Below are 14339 nucleotides of genomic sequence, written 5' to 3' on the forward strand. Positions count from 1 at the left end.
ATATGTTGCCAGAAAAAATATAAAAATTACCCCTTAATGACCTTTGACCCCTTATCCCTGAACACCCTATAGACCCTGCCTTATGCCAATGTATATGTCCAAAGGATAAGACTGTGCTACGTTATTTGTGAGACAAGTAGTCTTTTATATGATTTTTTGTTTTTTTACCCTAATGCCCCTTATGTGATCTTTGACCCCAAGTTGTGAACAACGCATAAATGGGAGGTGGCACCAGTCCTAATTAAAACCAAGTTGTAATTAAATCGGTCCAGTATTTTGCCACTAGTAGGCTTTTAAAATGTTGCCAGAAAGAAAGAGGGCGCATTCAGTTTATGTACTCGGCATTTTGTTTTGTTCCAAAACATTTAGGCCTACAACATAAATTAATCAAGAGAACAGTAGTACTGCTGTATTATAAAAGAACATAGAAAATATTATTAGATTATCACTCTTATGATCTAAAAAAAATGATGAAGGGCAGTTTTTTTTAATTGGAACAATAGATTAGGTCTATTTTGCCTTTGTTTTTATCGATGAGGGAGGGGACTGTTTATATTGATCTGTAATAGTAAATATTGTATAAAAACAGGTTTAATTTTATAGTTTTTTAAAGAAAATGTATTTAAAGTAAACAAAATTGCATTGTTATTTTTATGCTGTTGAAATAATTGATGCGGAAAAAAAATTATTCCCGCATCAATATTTCCCGAATTTTTTACGCTTGCGGAAGTAATAATCTAATAAATTTTTATATTTGCCCTAACATGTGTACATTGCGCCTCGGAAGAATGTCAAAGCAGGTCAGGTCACGTCATTGAAGCCCGCCCAGTTATAACATTTTATGCTCGGCACACGTTCAGACTTCATTCCAGAGTCATAGTTCGAAAACATTTTGTTCCGAGAACGTGGTTCAACTGGGTTCTAGCTAGAACATTCTGTGCTCGACATAAATTCCATTAGCACACGTTCAAACTACAAAAAATGACGTGTGCCGAGAACATTATGTGCCGAGAACATGCGCCAAGAACACAGTCTGAATGCCCAGAGAAACTGCTAGGAAACAGAACCCAGTTAGCATGCTGCTGACTGGGTAAAAAAACTGCTCGGAAACAGAACCCAGTCAGCATGCTGCTGACTGGGTAAAGAATGAAGAAACTGCTGAGAAACAGAACCCAGTCAGCTGCTGCTGACTGGGTAAAGAAAGAAGAAACTGCTAAGAAACAGAACCCAGTCAGCTGCTGCTGACTGGGTAAAGAAAGAAGAAACTGCTAAGAAACAGAACCCAGTCAGCTGCTGCTGACTGGGTAAAGAAAGAAGAAACTGCTCGGAAACAAAACCTAGTCAGCATGCTGCTGACTGGGTAAAAATAGTATACCAATCATGTAGGTATACTGTTATATATGATTTATAGAGTAATAATTCAGAATAAGAGAGAATATTCAGTATATATTTTCAGTTTATATTTTATAATATTGTATAAACTTTTACATGATAAACGTACAGTTCAGTATAGGAGTTACAAGAATATTGATACTTTTTAATTTCAGACAATGGCAGTCTATTGTACGTTTTTTGATGAGATGCAGCTGGCATTTTCCAGTACCATGAAGCAGGATTTTCGACAGCTTGTAGAATTGGAACCAGAAGAGCTGAATAATCAAACCGCCATCACAGCTACCGTACATCCATTTACTTATTAGGTTAGAGGCACCAGTATCTAATTAGGGGGATAGATGGATTATTTTCCTCATTTTCTGTTTAGAGGATTCGGGATGAATTTCCGTCTTCAAAAGGTACATATTAAGGGTCTGATCCTAATGTACAATAAAGCTATAATAGTGTAAAATTGATATTATTTAATAATACAGTATACAGTATCTCGTGAAATCTACTTCTTCTAGTCATGTATCAGTTGTGCGCATTTGCACTTGCCACAGCTAATTTAAAGTGAGGCGCATATTATATGATATTGTTAATAACAAATAGTAATAGTTTTACAGTGATTACTTCTTGACTGTTTTTACAACAGTTTTATAACAGTTTAGTTCAAGTTTTGTTCAGAGCTGGACATGATTGCCAGTTTGTCTGTTGCTACTGAATAAATCATCAACCAATCAGATATATTTTGCTTTACATTACTTTGTTGATATCCTTTTGTATTAGGGCAATTCCATAAATTCGGACGTACATTTCAGACACTTTGTGAATCTATATTTTCATAATGAAGCTTACAATTTATTTTTTTAAAAGTTTGCATTACATCTACTGGTTAGTACTATCAGGCCAACAATTTTTATTTTTTAACTCGCATGCGTCACGGAGATATGGGTCAAAATGACACCGTAACTGACGTAATCAGAGAAAGTGACTTTTCCCTGTTCTTTTCAACTAATGTGTGGGCTCTAGCAGAATAAAAATTGATTTGAATTTTTTTTCATTTTCTCTATGAAAACACCATAAAATTACTGTGACGGACGTACAATTTTATCGTGGCGGACGTACTTGTCTGAATTGTGACGGACTTACACATCTAAAAATACAAAAATATCTACAATCTAAATTATTTTATTGATTAATTATTATACTGGTATGCTTATATGATATAAAAGTACAAAAATATACTGGATTTTAAACTTTTTTTTAATAATAAGTGTAAATTACAATGAATCAAATAATTTAGGTTATTTTGTGTCAAATACAGTAATCCTCAGTTAACCTCATTACCCTAGTAGCCAGACCATGTTTTGTATGCATTTGAGGTAAAGAGAATATTGACTTCATAAATTGGTTCAGGGTGGCCCTAGAATCATTTTAGCTTGGTAACACGTTTTTAAAATGTGGCAAAATGTCAAAGGTCAGGGTCAAAAGTCATAGTAATAGGGCCCTATCTTCGCAACCACATGTGGTAGAGAGTTAAGTTTGGTGCCAAGTTGTTCAAAAAATTTATATTTCTATTTGCTATAATAGAATATTTTGTTAAAAAATGACAGGACATGCCATTTCTGACCTTTGACACATCTCCGGGTTATATTCACAGGTTCTCATATCTCCGTAACCACTGGTGGTAGTCAGATAATTGTGGTGTAAATTTGTTCAGAACATTCATTTAAACAGATTATGAAGGAGTTGGATCTAAATTTGTAACCAGGAAAAATGATTATTTGGTTCCCAAAATGCACTTTGTTATTAATTATTAATGCAGACAGTTAAACTAGTGAAAGACTACATACTGTACAGTACTCGATCTATTAAGCCAAGTTCTAACTTTTGGTGTCAACTTCTTCATTGTATAAAGAATGCTGCAATGGGCAAGTTTAGATTTTAAAGGTTCTGGAGTTAGAGATTATTATAAACACCTGTAATGTATAGAACTATACATTTTTGCAATACAAGAAAAATCATAGTAAATCAAGTAGACTGTATGGTTACTCATGCTAAATAAGGTGTCTTATCTTACATTTATAATAATATCCTGTAATTTAAATATAAAAAAATAATATAATCATGTTAGCTTTAATTGTAATTACAGGACATTGTTATTATGAAGTAGATAGAGTAGCCGTGCTAGTCAAGATTATATTATTATTATGTAATTTGTGTATTGCCTGCCTGGTTTTTATTGGATACTTGCAAAAAATTTAGTTCAAAATTGTTTTTTGTTTGTAATGTAAGCCCATGGTACTGAAATATGTGCATATTGCACACTGTTCGATAACAATAAGACAAAATGTGCTTCGGGGAGGAAAATTATAGTAAGCCTAAATTGATCTTGACCAGAAACTCAAGTATGGGGCTCATATCCAGAATTGTCCATGTTATTCCATTATGTTTTGTGCTTAACATGTAGCCTACTGTAACCTCAGACACAAGACACATTGACAGTTTTCATATTTTCACCATATTTCATAGGTTATAACACAATTTACACAGCGTGACGGACGTACAAAAAAAATGTACGTCTGTCACATGGTTTTGCTAATTAGTGTAAGTAATGGTAGGCTTCCAATTTGCTGTATACACTTGGTATATCTAGTATGCTTTATAACAGAGTTTTGGTAATTTCTTTGCATATTTTCATTATTTTTAAATATTTAATTAAAAATTTGGCGTTAATTACAAAAAGTCAAAAAATTTCACCAAATTACACAATACATACTAATTCTTTATTTTAATAAAATGTGAATCAGATTCTGATATTTTGCAAGGAAAAAAATTGGAAATTAAAATTATAACTACATTTTCTTTAGTACAGTATTTCAAAATATTAACTGTATTAAATTCCAATTACTTTCCAGGTGGTTAGTGAATTCTTAATTTTTTTTAATTGCACAAAAATATAACTCATTAGCTTCAAAATGATGTATCACACAAACACATTTAATGTATTTTAATTTTTTACCATTTGGTTTACTAATTTACGGAATTGCCCATTATAACATTCTTTGTTAACAGAGGTGCTGTAGTGCATACTACTCATATTGACATTTCATCCTTGAACATTGCACTTCTGAATCTGGAGCAGCATTACCTACCATATTTCTTATATCTGGACAAACCTGATGATACACTATACAAATCAAGGCTGATGTAGCAGCTGGAAGCTGATTACATACAGTATTCAGCCTCATTGTTATTTTAACATTCAGAACCATTTTTACATTCATCATTATAATCCAGTGTTACAAGAGTACCTTTTTTGTTTAGCAAATTATTTACCCCTTCTTTAGACAAGAAAAACTCGGGGACTGATATTGTAACACTATTTTTCAAAATCGGAATTTATTTCCCCATAAGCATATGCAGCACATGCCGGCTATACAGTATACAACAAAAACAAGTAATTTTAGGCCTTGTTTACAGTCATTGTTCTGAAAATCTGGACTCAAAATTTACCAAATCCTCCATAGGTGGTGGGTGTACCTTTGCAATGGTTTGTTGAATTCATCGGGGATCATTTGCTTTCATTTCATTTTTCCTTTAGATGATATCATTATCAATAATAATCATAGCCTGTACCTCTCTAATCAACATTTGGCTACTAACACCACCTCTGCAGACCAGTTATCTGAGTTTTTGTTTAAGTGCTTGTGCTACCTGATGAAGAAAAACAACAATTCATATTCATGAACATGTACATCTTTTGTCAATTAGGTGGGGAAGGTATTGATCTGAAAAAAACATAACTATAAATTGAAAGAACCAGGTTTTATTTTTGTTGATATTTGACTAACAATGGAAAATTATATGGGGTAGTACTCAACCATAAATGAGAGACGCTTACATTGTGTTGTCCTCTGCATTACATCGCTAGGCTCTTCCTTAGTTCATTTGCAAGCCCAAGGCTGCAAGACGATTTTGTGCTTGGAAAGGTGTATAGCTAATAAAAACCAATAATCAAATCCAATTTATACTCCAAGTATTGAAATACACGCCATCGTGTTGGGATTCAATATTTCTTTGTAAATGGATGAAAAAAATGCATTATATAAGGGAACACTAAAATTTCACTGTTCCCTGATTATATCTAATCACTGTTGATCAATAGTTACATTTCATAAAATTTTCATACAATTTTTTGTTTTACCACAGATTGTTGTGGAACATAACATGAAGTAATTCTGATACAGTATTACACTCACTGAAAACTTTGTCATTTACATGCATAAACATTAATTATCACATTATTGTAGCACTCAAAAATACAGTACCAGTATTTCTGAAAAAGTTGTATGCATTAGTTAAATAGGTGTTACTAAGATACAGCATCAATATTTTTCCTCTAAGCCTACATTAAACTTTTAATTTTTTGTATATATACAGAGCAAGGCATCTATGAATTATGTTTTGATTTCCTTACCTGAAATTTATGTATCTCAGCTTTGTTGTCTATGATTGATCTTACTTTCATCAGAGCCATGCTGTCTCCCTATAAAATATATATTAAAAGGCAAAACATTGAAAAACAATAATGCTGTGGGAAGCAATGGCTGGATCTCAGTAGGGATAAATGTTTGATAAGCAACAGCTAAAAATGCAATTGCAACTAAACACCAGAAATAAATATGTACGAACAGTTTTACTTGACGGTTACATTTTATATTATGACAGCAATTATAATAAGCAAAACATATGTAATTACGTTAAAATAAGGCCTGCCTTGATATAGGCTAAGCCCTATCCCGCCCTACTTAAAGCTAGGCCAGAACGAGAAGACCTATCAGATATCCATGACTATCAGCCAGCATGAAATTGCCGCCTTTTCTTTCTTGCTGCGAAGCAGCCAATTCATATTCTAGACAGCAATTTGACCTCTGAAAGGTCATTGTTTGTCAAAAAACGAGTGGCTAAGACGACTGAAAAGCGGAGTTTCCTTCTTTCGTTCTGCCGGGTAAAATCAATTACTTAAGGCGACGTTTGTAGACTAATTTACTCGTACCAACGTCCGCATGTCGGGCTAGCCTTATCCTACTCTAGACTAGCTCTAGGATGGTATAGGCCTAGCCTTGAAGGGACGAAGGTCCCAATGAAAAACAACGTCGCTTTTTGATAGCTAACATTGTCTATTTAACATCACAATAATTCATTATTAGACCTATAGTTGTTTTTTGAATTGTACTCCACAAATCTCAGCCAAACTGGTTAACATCTCTATCTATTGTCGTGACGTCATGGCTCGCTGGCTCACACTTGAGATATGTCTCGCACTTGTGATCAAATAACACGCTGGCTCGCACTTTGGCAACACTCTTTGGCAGTCAACTCGCCCCTAAAAAACCCGCCCTTGGAAACTTAATTGCCCCATAAAAAAATGTACACTTTCTAGACCATGCAGTCTTCAAAATAAAAATTGTAACCTTTGGTAATCAACTACATTTTCCACATACATAGAAATTTTTCTCTTATACACATCTGATGTGTATAAGAGACCACTATAGACACTTTTTGACAAAAATGAAAAATTACGACTTTGTTACTCAATGGGAAGTGTTCTAATATAGACAATAGGTCGTGTCTCATATTATTTGTTATAGTTTTATTATTCATTATTTTCACTTGACTCACATGCAGTTGTACTTCGCAGCACTTCACTTGCAATTTGCAATTTCTAGTTTATAGTGGTAGTGGTATGCCTTCAGATACCATCAGTTATCTCATTGTTGACTTTTTCTTTTCCTAACAGAATCTGTAAAGAGTCAATCTAGGATGACCTCGGTTAGAGCTAGATTTCGCCTTGCTACTGATACAGCTAGGCCTATATCCCATGTGTTTACAAACATCGCGTGTAAAGCATGGGGGATTTCCTCATACAAATAGAGGGGCATAACCAGATATCAACAGATTATCAATCCGCGAGTGATGCATGATGGGATTTTTAGCGGGCCGCTAAAATTAATAAAATGTATAGTAAAGTACCCAACAATGGTGGAATATGGAAATTAACTCGTTGAAAACTTGCAGACACTGTGTCTTTATGTAAATCTTTACATTTTGCAGATTTTAAAAAGGAGAACTGTCTCAGCACCATCTGCTAACAAATCTTCAAGTTTTTGTGAATTGTATGCGAAATGCATTTTTCTTTTTTCAGCCTGTTATAGTCGAAACTTTGCACCAAAAGGAATCGGTTTTGGCGCAGGAGCTGGAGTACTTCAAATGTGATTTTTGCATGGTAGTACAAAGAATATTAGTATATATTTAGATATTACTAACATACTAAGCCCCTTATCTTTTTCAATATTCTACTTTCTTAGTCCTGAACATTTAATTTGTGCACGAAATATTTAAAAACATGCAAATTTTGGAAATGCTAATAATTATCAAAATTAACAATATATACAAATTTTAAACGGTAAAGAAGAGGAATCTGTGAGTGTGAACAAAAGTGTCCCACCGGAATTCAAACTGGGACCTTTTGTTGTCTATGCAGATGCCTCAGTGGGCCACTGAAGCTTGGTTGGGAATTAAAATGTAAATAAGCAATTAGTTTTTTTACAGTTTTACCCATGCAACTCTGTACATTTTTTTTTCAATTAATTTCAGTCTGTAATTTATTATTTATTTTCAGCCTGCTACGCAAAGGGTTACGGTCCCCAGGGAATTGGACATGGCGTTGGTGCCGGCACTCTGCAGACTTACTGAACACCTGAAACAATGTCAAGCAGGCTAGTTCTTGAGAAGTACCAAAGAAATATTTGGTCTTTAAAAAATTTCTACATCAACAAAGAATTTTGTCTGCCAAAATTGTATAGCATGTAATAATTGTAGTTTTATTGAAATATACTGTAGGTATATGTTTTTGTATCGCATTTAGCGGTGTGTGCTATAGCGTATAATTACTTGTTTAATTTAGTTCTAAGTATTTGTTAGGATTACAAACACAACAGCTAGTTCATAATATGGAATTAGATATGATATACAGTAAATAGGAGCAGCCAATAAATGTATAACCACAAAAGGTAAACACATTATTTTATAGATATTTCATTGCACCACAAACTGGCTCATATTTTCGTTATAGTGACAAGCTTATTAAAATTAACAGTATAGTCAAGAAGTAAGATATATCTCACCCATATCATAAAATAATGTCAGAATCTTAAAATCATATCTGAATCACAAGTGTAATGCAGAGTTGTGCAATAATCCCAAGATATTCGGTACACCTATACCTTAAGTGTGATATTGTACTTGTTTAGGTTAGATGTGAATTGGGCCAATGACGAGATCATGAGGCAGTATAAGTCCAAACCAAGAGTGAAAGAGATAAACAGCAATACCTAGTATAACTCAATTCAAACTGTTGGTATCTAATCTTGCTTACTTATTTAGAGAAATAAAGACATGTTAGTTGGTTAAAGTATTCCTTTTGTTTTTAATTTGCTTACTATTAGTGAAATGAAACATTGCAGACATTTCGGATTACAGAGGAATGGTAGACGAAATTTAATGTGGCACACAAGGATATAAATCATATTACATCTGTGCTAAAAGGCACTCCTGTGTAGATAACATATACCCTCCCATCTATTGAGAGAAAAAAAATAATAATACTAGATTCGGAATTCGTCATAGACGAATTCGGTGATACGCTGGGACTGATGATAGTTATTTTGGTGATTTTTGAATGATTGAACACGAAGGAGACTTTTGGTATCAGAATAAAAAAAAGGCATTTAACAAGACATAGAAATTTTTTAATACAATGTTAGTATGTCGACTCAAAAGTGTACGAATTCGTATATTTGATGCGCATGTATGGCATTGTTTTTGCACTAAAATGGCTGAGGGAGAATGGAACTGTGAATTCAGTGTCAGGAAATCATGATATGCAAAAAAACATAATTTTCAATTGCTGTGCGCGTGAAAATGTGCGTACGCCATGACGCGTGCGGACGGCATTGCACACAAATTTGAATCTTGATATGTAGTACACTTGTGTCTTTCGGGTTGTAATCCACCCTGCTGCCGTTTGTTGGGGTTCGTTATGTAGTGAACATGTAGAATAAGGGTTTAAGTAATGTTAATAAATCTAGTCTTCTTTTTCTTATTCTTCTTTCTTTCTCCCCATTTCTGTTTGCACGATATCTCAAAATTGCCGCGAGCTACGCACATGCCAACTTCAACGAACATTTGGCTTCATCTGAAATAGTCATAACAAGCTTTTTAAGGTTGCCAGTCACGCGTGACGTCATCTACGCACAATTTTGATACCTGTTCGTCGTAACGATACGAAATTTCCTTCATATGAACTATAAAATCAATCTGATAGCGTCGAAATAAAGTCTGCCGCCCTCTGTTGGTCTGTCCAATATATTATTTCTCAATAATTGAAGATGAAGAGGTCCAAAAATCATTCATTTTGAACATGATGACGTCATCAAAATGAAAATGAAGGACATGATTCCGAAAGAGAATAGTCTCAGATATAACTTACTCGGAAGATGAGAAACGATTGACTAACAATAAGAACGATACGCTTACATAAATATGTTAATAAATGAGGAAATTAAAGGAAAAAGTTTTTTTAATTCAGATGGCAAAATAATGACGTCACAATTTCCGATCAGCCATTATGATCTATAAAATCATATCTACATCTCATGTGCTTTCAGAATATGTTATAAAGAAAAGGGTGTTACCGATCATTCTAAGGAGATATATCTGATTGAAAATATGTATGATTTTAAGCACTTAAATTTTCGACGCACGCGTACGAGCATGTTATGATGCGCGCACGGTAAATTTGCGCGCATTACATTCATACTTGACTTGAAGTTTTATTCCAATTGAATATGATTTAGAAATGTCAATTATTTATGATGATATAGGCGATTTCAATGATTTGAGGAAAGAAAGATGAATGGTCAGATAAAAAAAATTGTGTTAAAATGATGACGTCATCAAAATGTAAAAAGTCGTGACATTTATGAAAGAGAATTGTCTCAGTTATAATCTTCCTCGAAGTCAGGAGAAAATCGATCAAGGATAAAGAAGATACACTTAAATGCGCATTTTAGCAAATGACGCTATAGATTTTTAAAAAAAATCAGTTTTTTGAATTCAGATTGCAATATGATGACGTCACGAGAAAATCGATCAAGGATAAGGAAGATACGCTCAAATGCGCATTTTAGCAAATGATGCCATAGATTTAAAAAAAATCAGTTTTTTTAATTCAGATCGCAATATGATGACGTCACATTGTCCTATCAGCCATTATGATCTATAAAATCATATCTACAACTTACGTGCTTTCAGAATATATAGTAAAAATTGGGGGTCTCCGATCATCCTAAGGATTGAACCGATTGAAAATAGGCATGATTTTGGCCTATTTCGACAAAAGTCGACAAAAGCGCGCACATGGATTCGTATCTTTTATGAGCGCGTACAGCATTGCTATTGACCCTAAATGACCGAAAAAGATTGGAAATTTGTGAATACAGTGTCAGGAACCTAAAACATGTAAAAAACTGATAATTCCAGCTTCTGAACGTGCGCGCGGGACAAAAAAATACGAAATGCTCAAAATGACCTAAAATATGCTCTAATTTAGTCAAAAAGAGATTTTGAGCATTTTTAAATTTTGACAAGCGCGTACGCACGTACTTTTCTGTGGATGCGCAGACGGTAATGGTGCAGGAAGTTGACACTTGATGTGAAGTATACTTGTGTCAAGTTTCATTGAAAATACCTGTTAGTAAAGAAATTATGGTCAATGATAGAATTTCACAAAATGGCGCATCAGGTGCACAACTTCAGATGTAGATCTATATGCTACGGACGTAGCAAAGATCAAGCATGTGCCGTTTTTGAGAAAATCGACCAACAAAAAAGGTGGGAAAGAATAAAAAAAGAAACTAGATTTGAACTCGTCACTTTTGGACAAGTTTGGTGATCCGCTTGTCCGGCAAAAGAAATCTCGCAGTGCTTAAAATTTATATATTTAAAAATACTGTAGCCAGGATTTTCAAACTGAAATGTTGACGTGTACTTAGGAAAATAGTAGGCATTTTTCGTTTTGACTACGCGGCCAATCTACTACGCACTAATGGGACGTGACGGCAACGCCAAAATACTGTTCGTGTACTCCTCCAAAATTTGTTTACATTTTTAGGTGGCGCCTACGGCATGACGACACAGCAGACGTACGTACGACCATGGCTAACCTTCATAGAACTGTTGATAATCTTGCCTTATGCTACTCATTAGAATTCATGTTGCTGTCTGAAATTAACAGACCGACAAACGCAGACCTTGAATGGTGGAAGTACGACAAGTTTAAGCTGGAAACATTAAATAACGATGAATGTAATGCTTACTTCAGGTAGGTAGGCCTAGGCCCTAGTATAGCTACAGACGCAGATCCCCACCCATCCATATAGAATAGGCCTTAGGCCTAGGTATTTAAAGTACATTTATTCTTAGCTACGTACCGCATCACGCTTGCTCACAGCTAGGGAATTTGTTGTTTGACTAGGCCTAGAGGTCTACTCTAATTAGGTCCCAAAATATTTTATTTTTATAGCATACATAGGCCCTAGCCTAGTTAGTTAGCCTAGTTGTAATTTGCAATGTTATCTGTATCCTGGGGGTGGGCGCCTGCCCGGTTGTAGGTGGCCACCATTACTTGTACGATGGGACCCTTTCTAGGTGACCACTTTTGGGGTATGTAAATGGTGAAAGTCATACGTTTCCCAAGAAAATAAATCATGAAAATTTTAATGATGTTAGTTTTCAACTTGCTTAGTCATTGCATTTGATTTTATTGTTTAAGTTCAAAGTACAGCCTTTTTTATTTTTATTTCAGGTTCTTCAAAGAGGATATTCACCATTTGAAAGATGTGTTTCACATTCCAGATCAAGTTAAATGTAGAAACAACTCGAAAATTGAAGGAATTGAAGCATTCTGTATAATGTTACAACAATATGCATATCCTTGTCGATATATTGACGTGATTAAAACTTTTGCTAGGCCCGTACCCCAGCTTTGTTTAATAACTGGTCAGATGACAAACCACATATACAATATGTTTGGTAGACTTCTAACAGACCTTGATCAACCATGGCTTTCACCAGTCAATCTTGAAAAGTATACCCAAGCAGTGTTTGAAAAGGGAGCTCCCCTTATAAATTGCTGGGGCTTCATTGATGGAACCGTTAGGCCAGTGTGCAGGCCTCAAGAAAATCAACAGGTTCTGTTTGATGGTCATAAAAGGCTACATTCTATAAAGTTTCAGTCTCTGGTGGCAGCAAACGGCATGATTGCCAACATGCACGGTCCTATCGAAGGGAGACGGCATGACAGTTTTATGCTGCGGGAGTCAGGCTTACTGGATCAATTGGAGCAAATGTCTGTTGATACAAACAATGAAATCATGTGTATTTACGGTGACCCAGCATATCCTATAAGACCTCAACTTCAAGCACCATTTAAAGGCAACCTATCACCAATAGAACCGGACTACAATATGGCAATGAGTGAAATGCATGTTTCTGTGGAATGGTTATTTGCGGACATATTAAATTTTTTTTAAATCACAAAAAGTTGGAATGAGTGCTGTGGGGAAAATGTATCTTGTTTCTGCTTTACTGCAAAATGCACACACATGCCTATACAGAAACACAACATGTAATTACTTTGAACTCAGTCCTCCCAAGTTATGATTATTTTCAGTGAATTCTGTTTGTTGGTGTGTTGACACAATAAAAGTGGATATCAGATATAAATACAAATCTCTTTTTATTTAATACTGTTCTTCTGTACTAGTCCAGGTTTGAATGTCAAAACCAAAGTAAAATACAGTATAAAAACCAGCTGTGAAAAATTGACAACATAATAGCCTACATTATTGACATTTTAGTGAGGCCAAACAACAAAGGTTTGCATTAATGTTAACATGACTAAACGATACAACCTAAACAGATACAACATCAAAGGTCAACATTTTTATTCATTTTTTAAAGTCTTAATTCTACTTATATTTTTTACGTATTTTTTTTAAATGTAGACATGTCCAAGCAGTCGAAAACATAATACTGTACTGTACTTGCAAGACCAACAGCCTGTTCAACTCAAGAGCCAGATAAAAATTGAAAATACCTGTCCATTCATTTGATAGCTAGATATTACTTCTCCTTACTCAACAACAACTGCATGAGCATATTCATTTGGGTGCTCTGTAACTTTAACTGCTCCATTATTACATCTGTCTTTTTTTTTATCTTCTGCCTCTCCTTTATTTCATTTGCATTTTTTTTTTGCTATGCTGATCTACTTTGTAGCCATCTATTTTGTTCAGATTTTCTGCAATATTATCCCATAAACGCTTTGCTCTCTGGTTCCCTTTTTATGCATAAAAGGATTTGTCACAGCCATTTCGCGTAATAGTTCAACATCCTTTTCACCATTCCAGTTAATGAAGTTGGCTCTACAAAAAACAACATGCGGAATACAATTAATATGTGCCTAATTAAGCCATGACCTGGGTTTTTTGTGACATTCTTTTATAGTGTCTTTAATAAAGAATGATATATATATATATATATATATATATATATACCATTAACAACTAGACATCTCTTCATTCACATTCAAGCAATACATAGCAATCTTTAAACACTTTACTCGTACCTTGAAGTAGTTGGTGTTTGCCGTGTCTTGTTGATGGTTGTTCTATAGTTGCTGTTTGGATTGACAGTGGTGTTGGATTTTCCATTTTTCCTGTAAATATAATAACTTAAATAAATGCTTTTACATACTACACAACTTTTTGTAGCAGTGTCATAAAACATGGATTAAACCTAATGGAACTAAAACAAGACAGTAAAATTGTGTTTTT

At 34.4% G+C, this 14339-nt stretch overlaps 2 protein-coding genes and 1 long non-coding RNA gene across 3 annotated transcripts; 2 read left to right on the top strand and 1 right to left on the bottom strand.

Annotated features, from left to right (window-relative positions):
* Positions 1-7585: 7585 nt before the first annotated feature.
* LOC117110644 (muscle LIM protein Mlp84B-like) lies at positions 7586-7666 on the top strand (the record flags this gene model as incomplete). The annotated part of the gene is given in 1 exon segment (XM_033253408.1): positions 7586-7666. A coding segment is annotated over 1 exon segment (71 nt), but the record flags the coding sequence as incomplete, so codon positions are not given.
* Positions 7667-10658: 2992 nt separating this feature from the next.
* On the top strand, positions 10659-13077 carry LOC117110643. The gene is made up of 2 exons (XM_033253407.1): positions 10659-11824; positions 12308-13077. The coding sequence occupies exons 1-2, from the start codon at positions 11658-11660 to the stop codon at positions 13032-13034; spliced, it is 894 nt and encodes a 297-aa protein (XP_033109298.1). The 5' UTR covers positions 10659-11657; the 3' UTR covers positions 13035-13077.
* Positions 13078-13223: 146 nt separating this feature from the next.
* On the bottom strand, positions 13224-14255 carry LOC117110646. The gene is made up of 2 exons (XR_004445741.1): positions 14132-14255; positions 13224-13928 (listed from the first exon to the last, which is right to left on the bottom strand). It is a non-coding gene; the product is annotated as an uncharacterized LOC117110646 (long non-coding RNA).
* Positions 14256-14339: the final 84 nt, after the last annotated feature.

The sequence above is a fragment of the Anneissia japonica genome, unplaced genomic scaffold (genome assembly GCF_011630105.1).
Source record: "Anneissia japonica isolate Jap-2015-1 unplaced genomic scaffold, ASM1163010v1 scaffold9325_len14350_cov208, whole genome shotgun sequence".
In the NCBI taxonomy this organism is placed as follows: domain Eukaryota; kingdom Metazoa; phylum Echinodermata; class Crinoidea; order Comatulida; family Comatulidae; genus Anneissia; species Anneissia japonica.

Bases quoted from the DNA above. Each gene is read 5' to 3' on its own strand.
- LOC117110643 (XM_033253407.1), top strand. From the start codon at position 11,658: ATGGCTAACCTTCATAGAACTGTTGATAATCTTGCCTTATGCTACTCA. The intron at 11,825-12,307 runs GTAGGTAGGCCT...TTTTTATTTCAG, and splicing joins GAATGTAATGCTTACTTCAG to GTTCTTCAAAGAGGATATTC.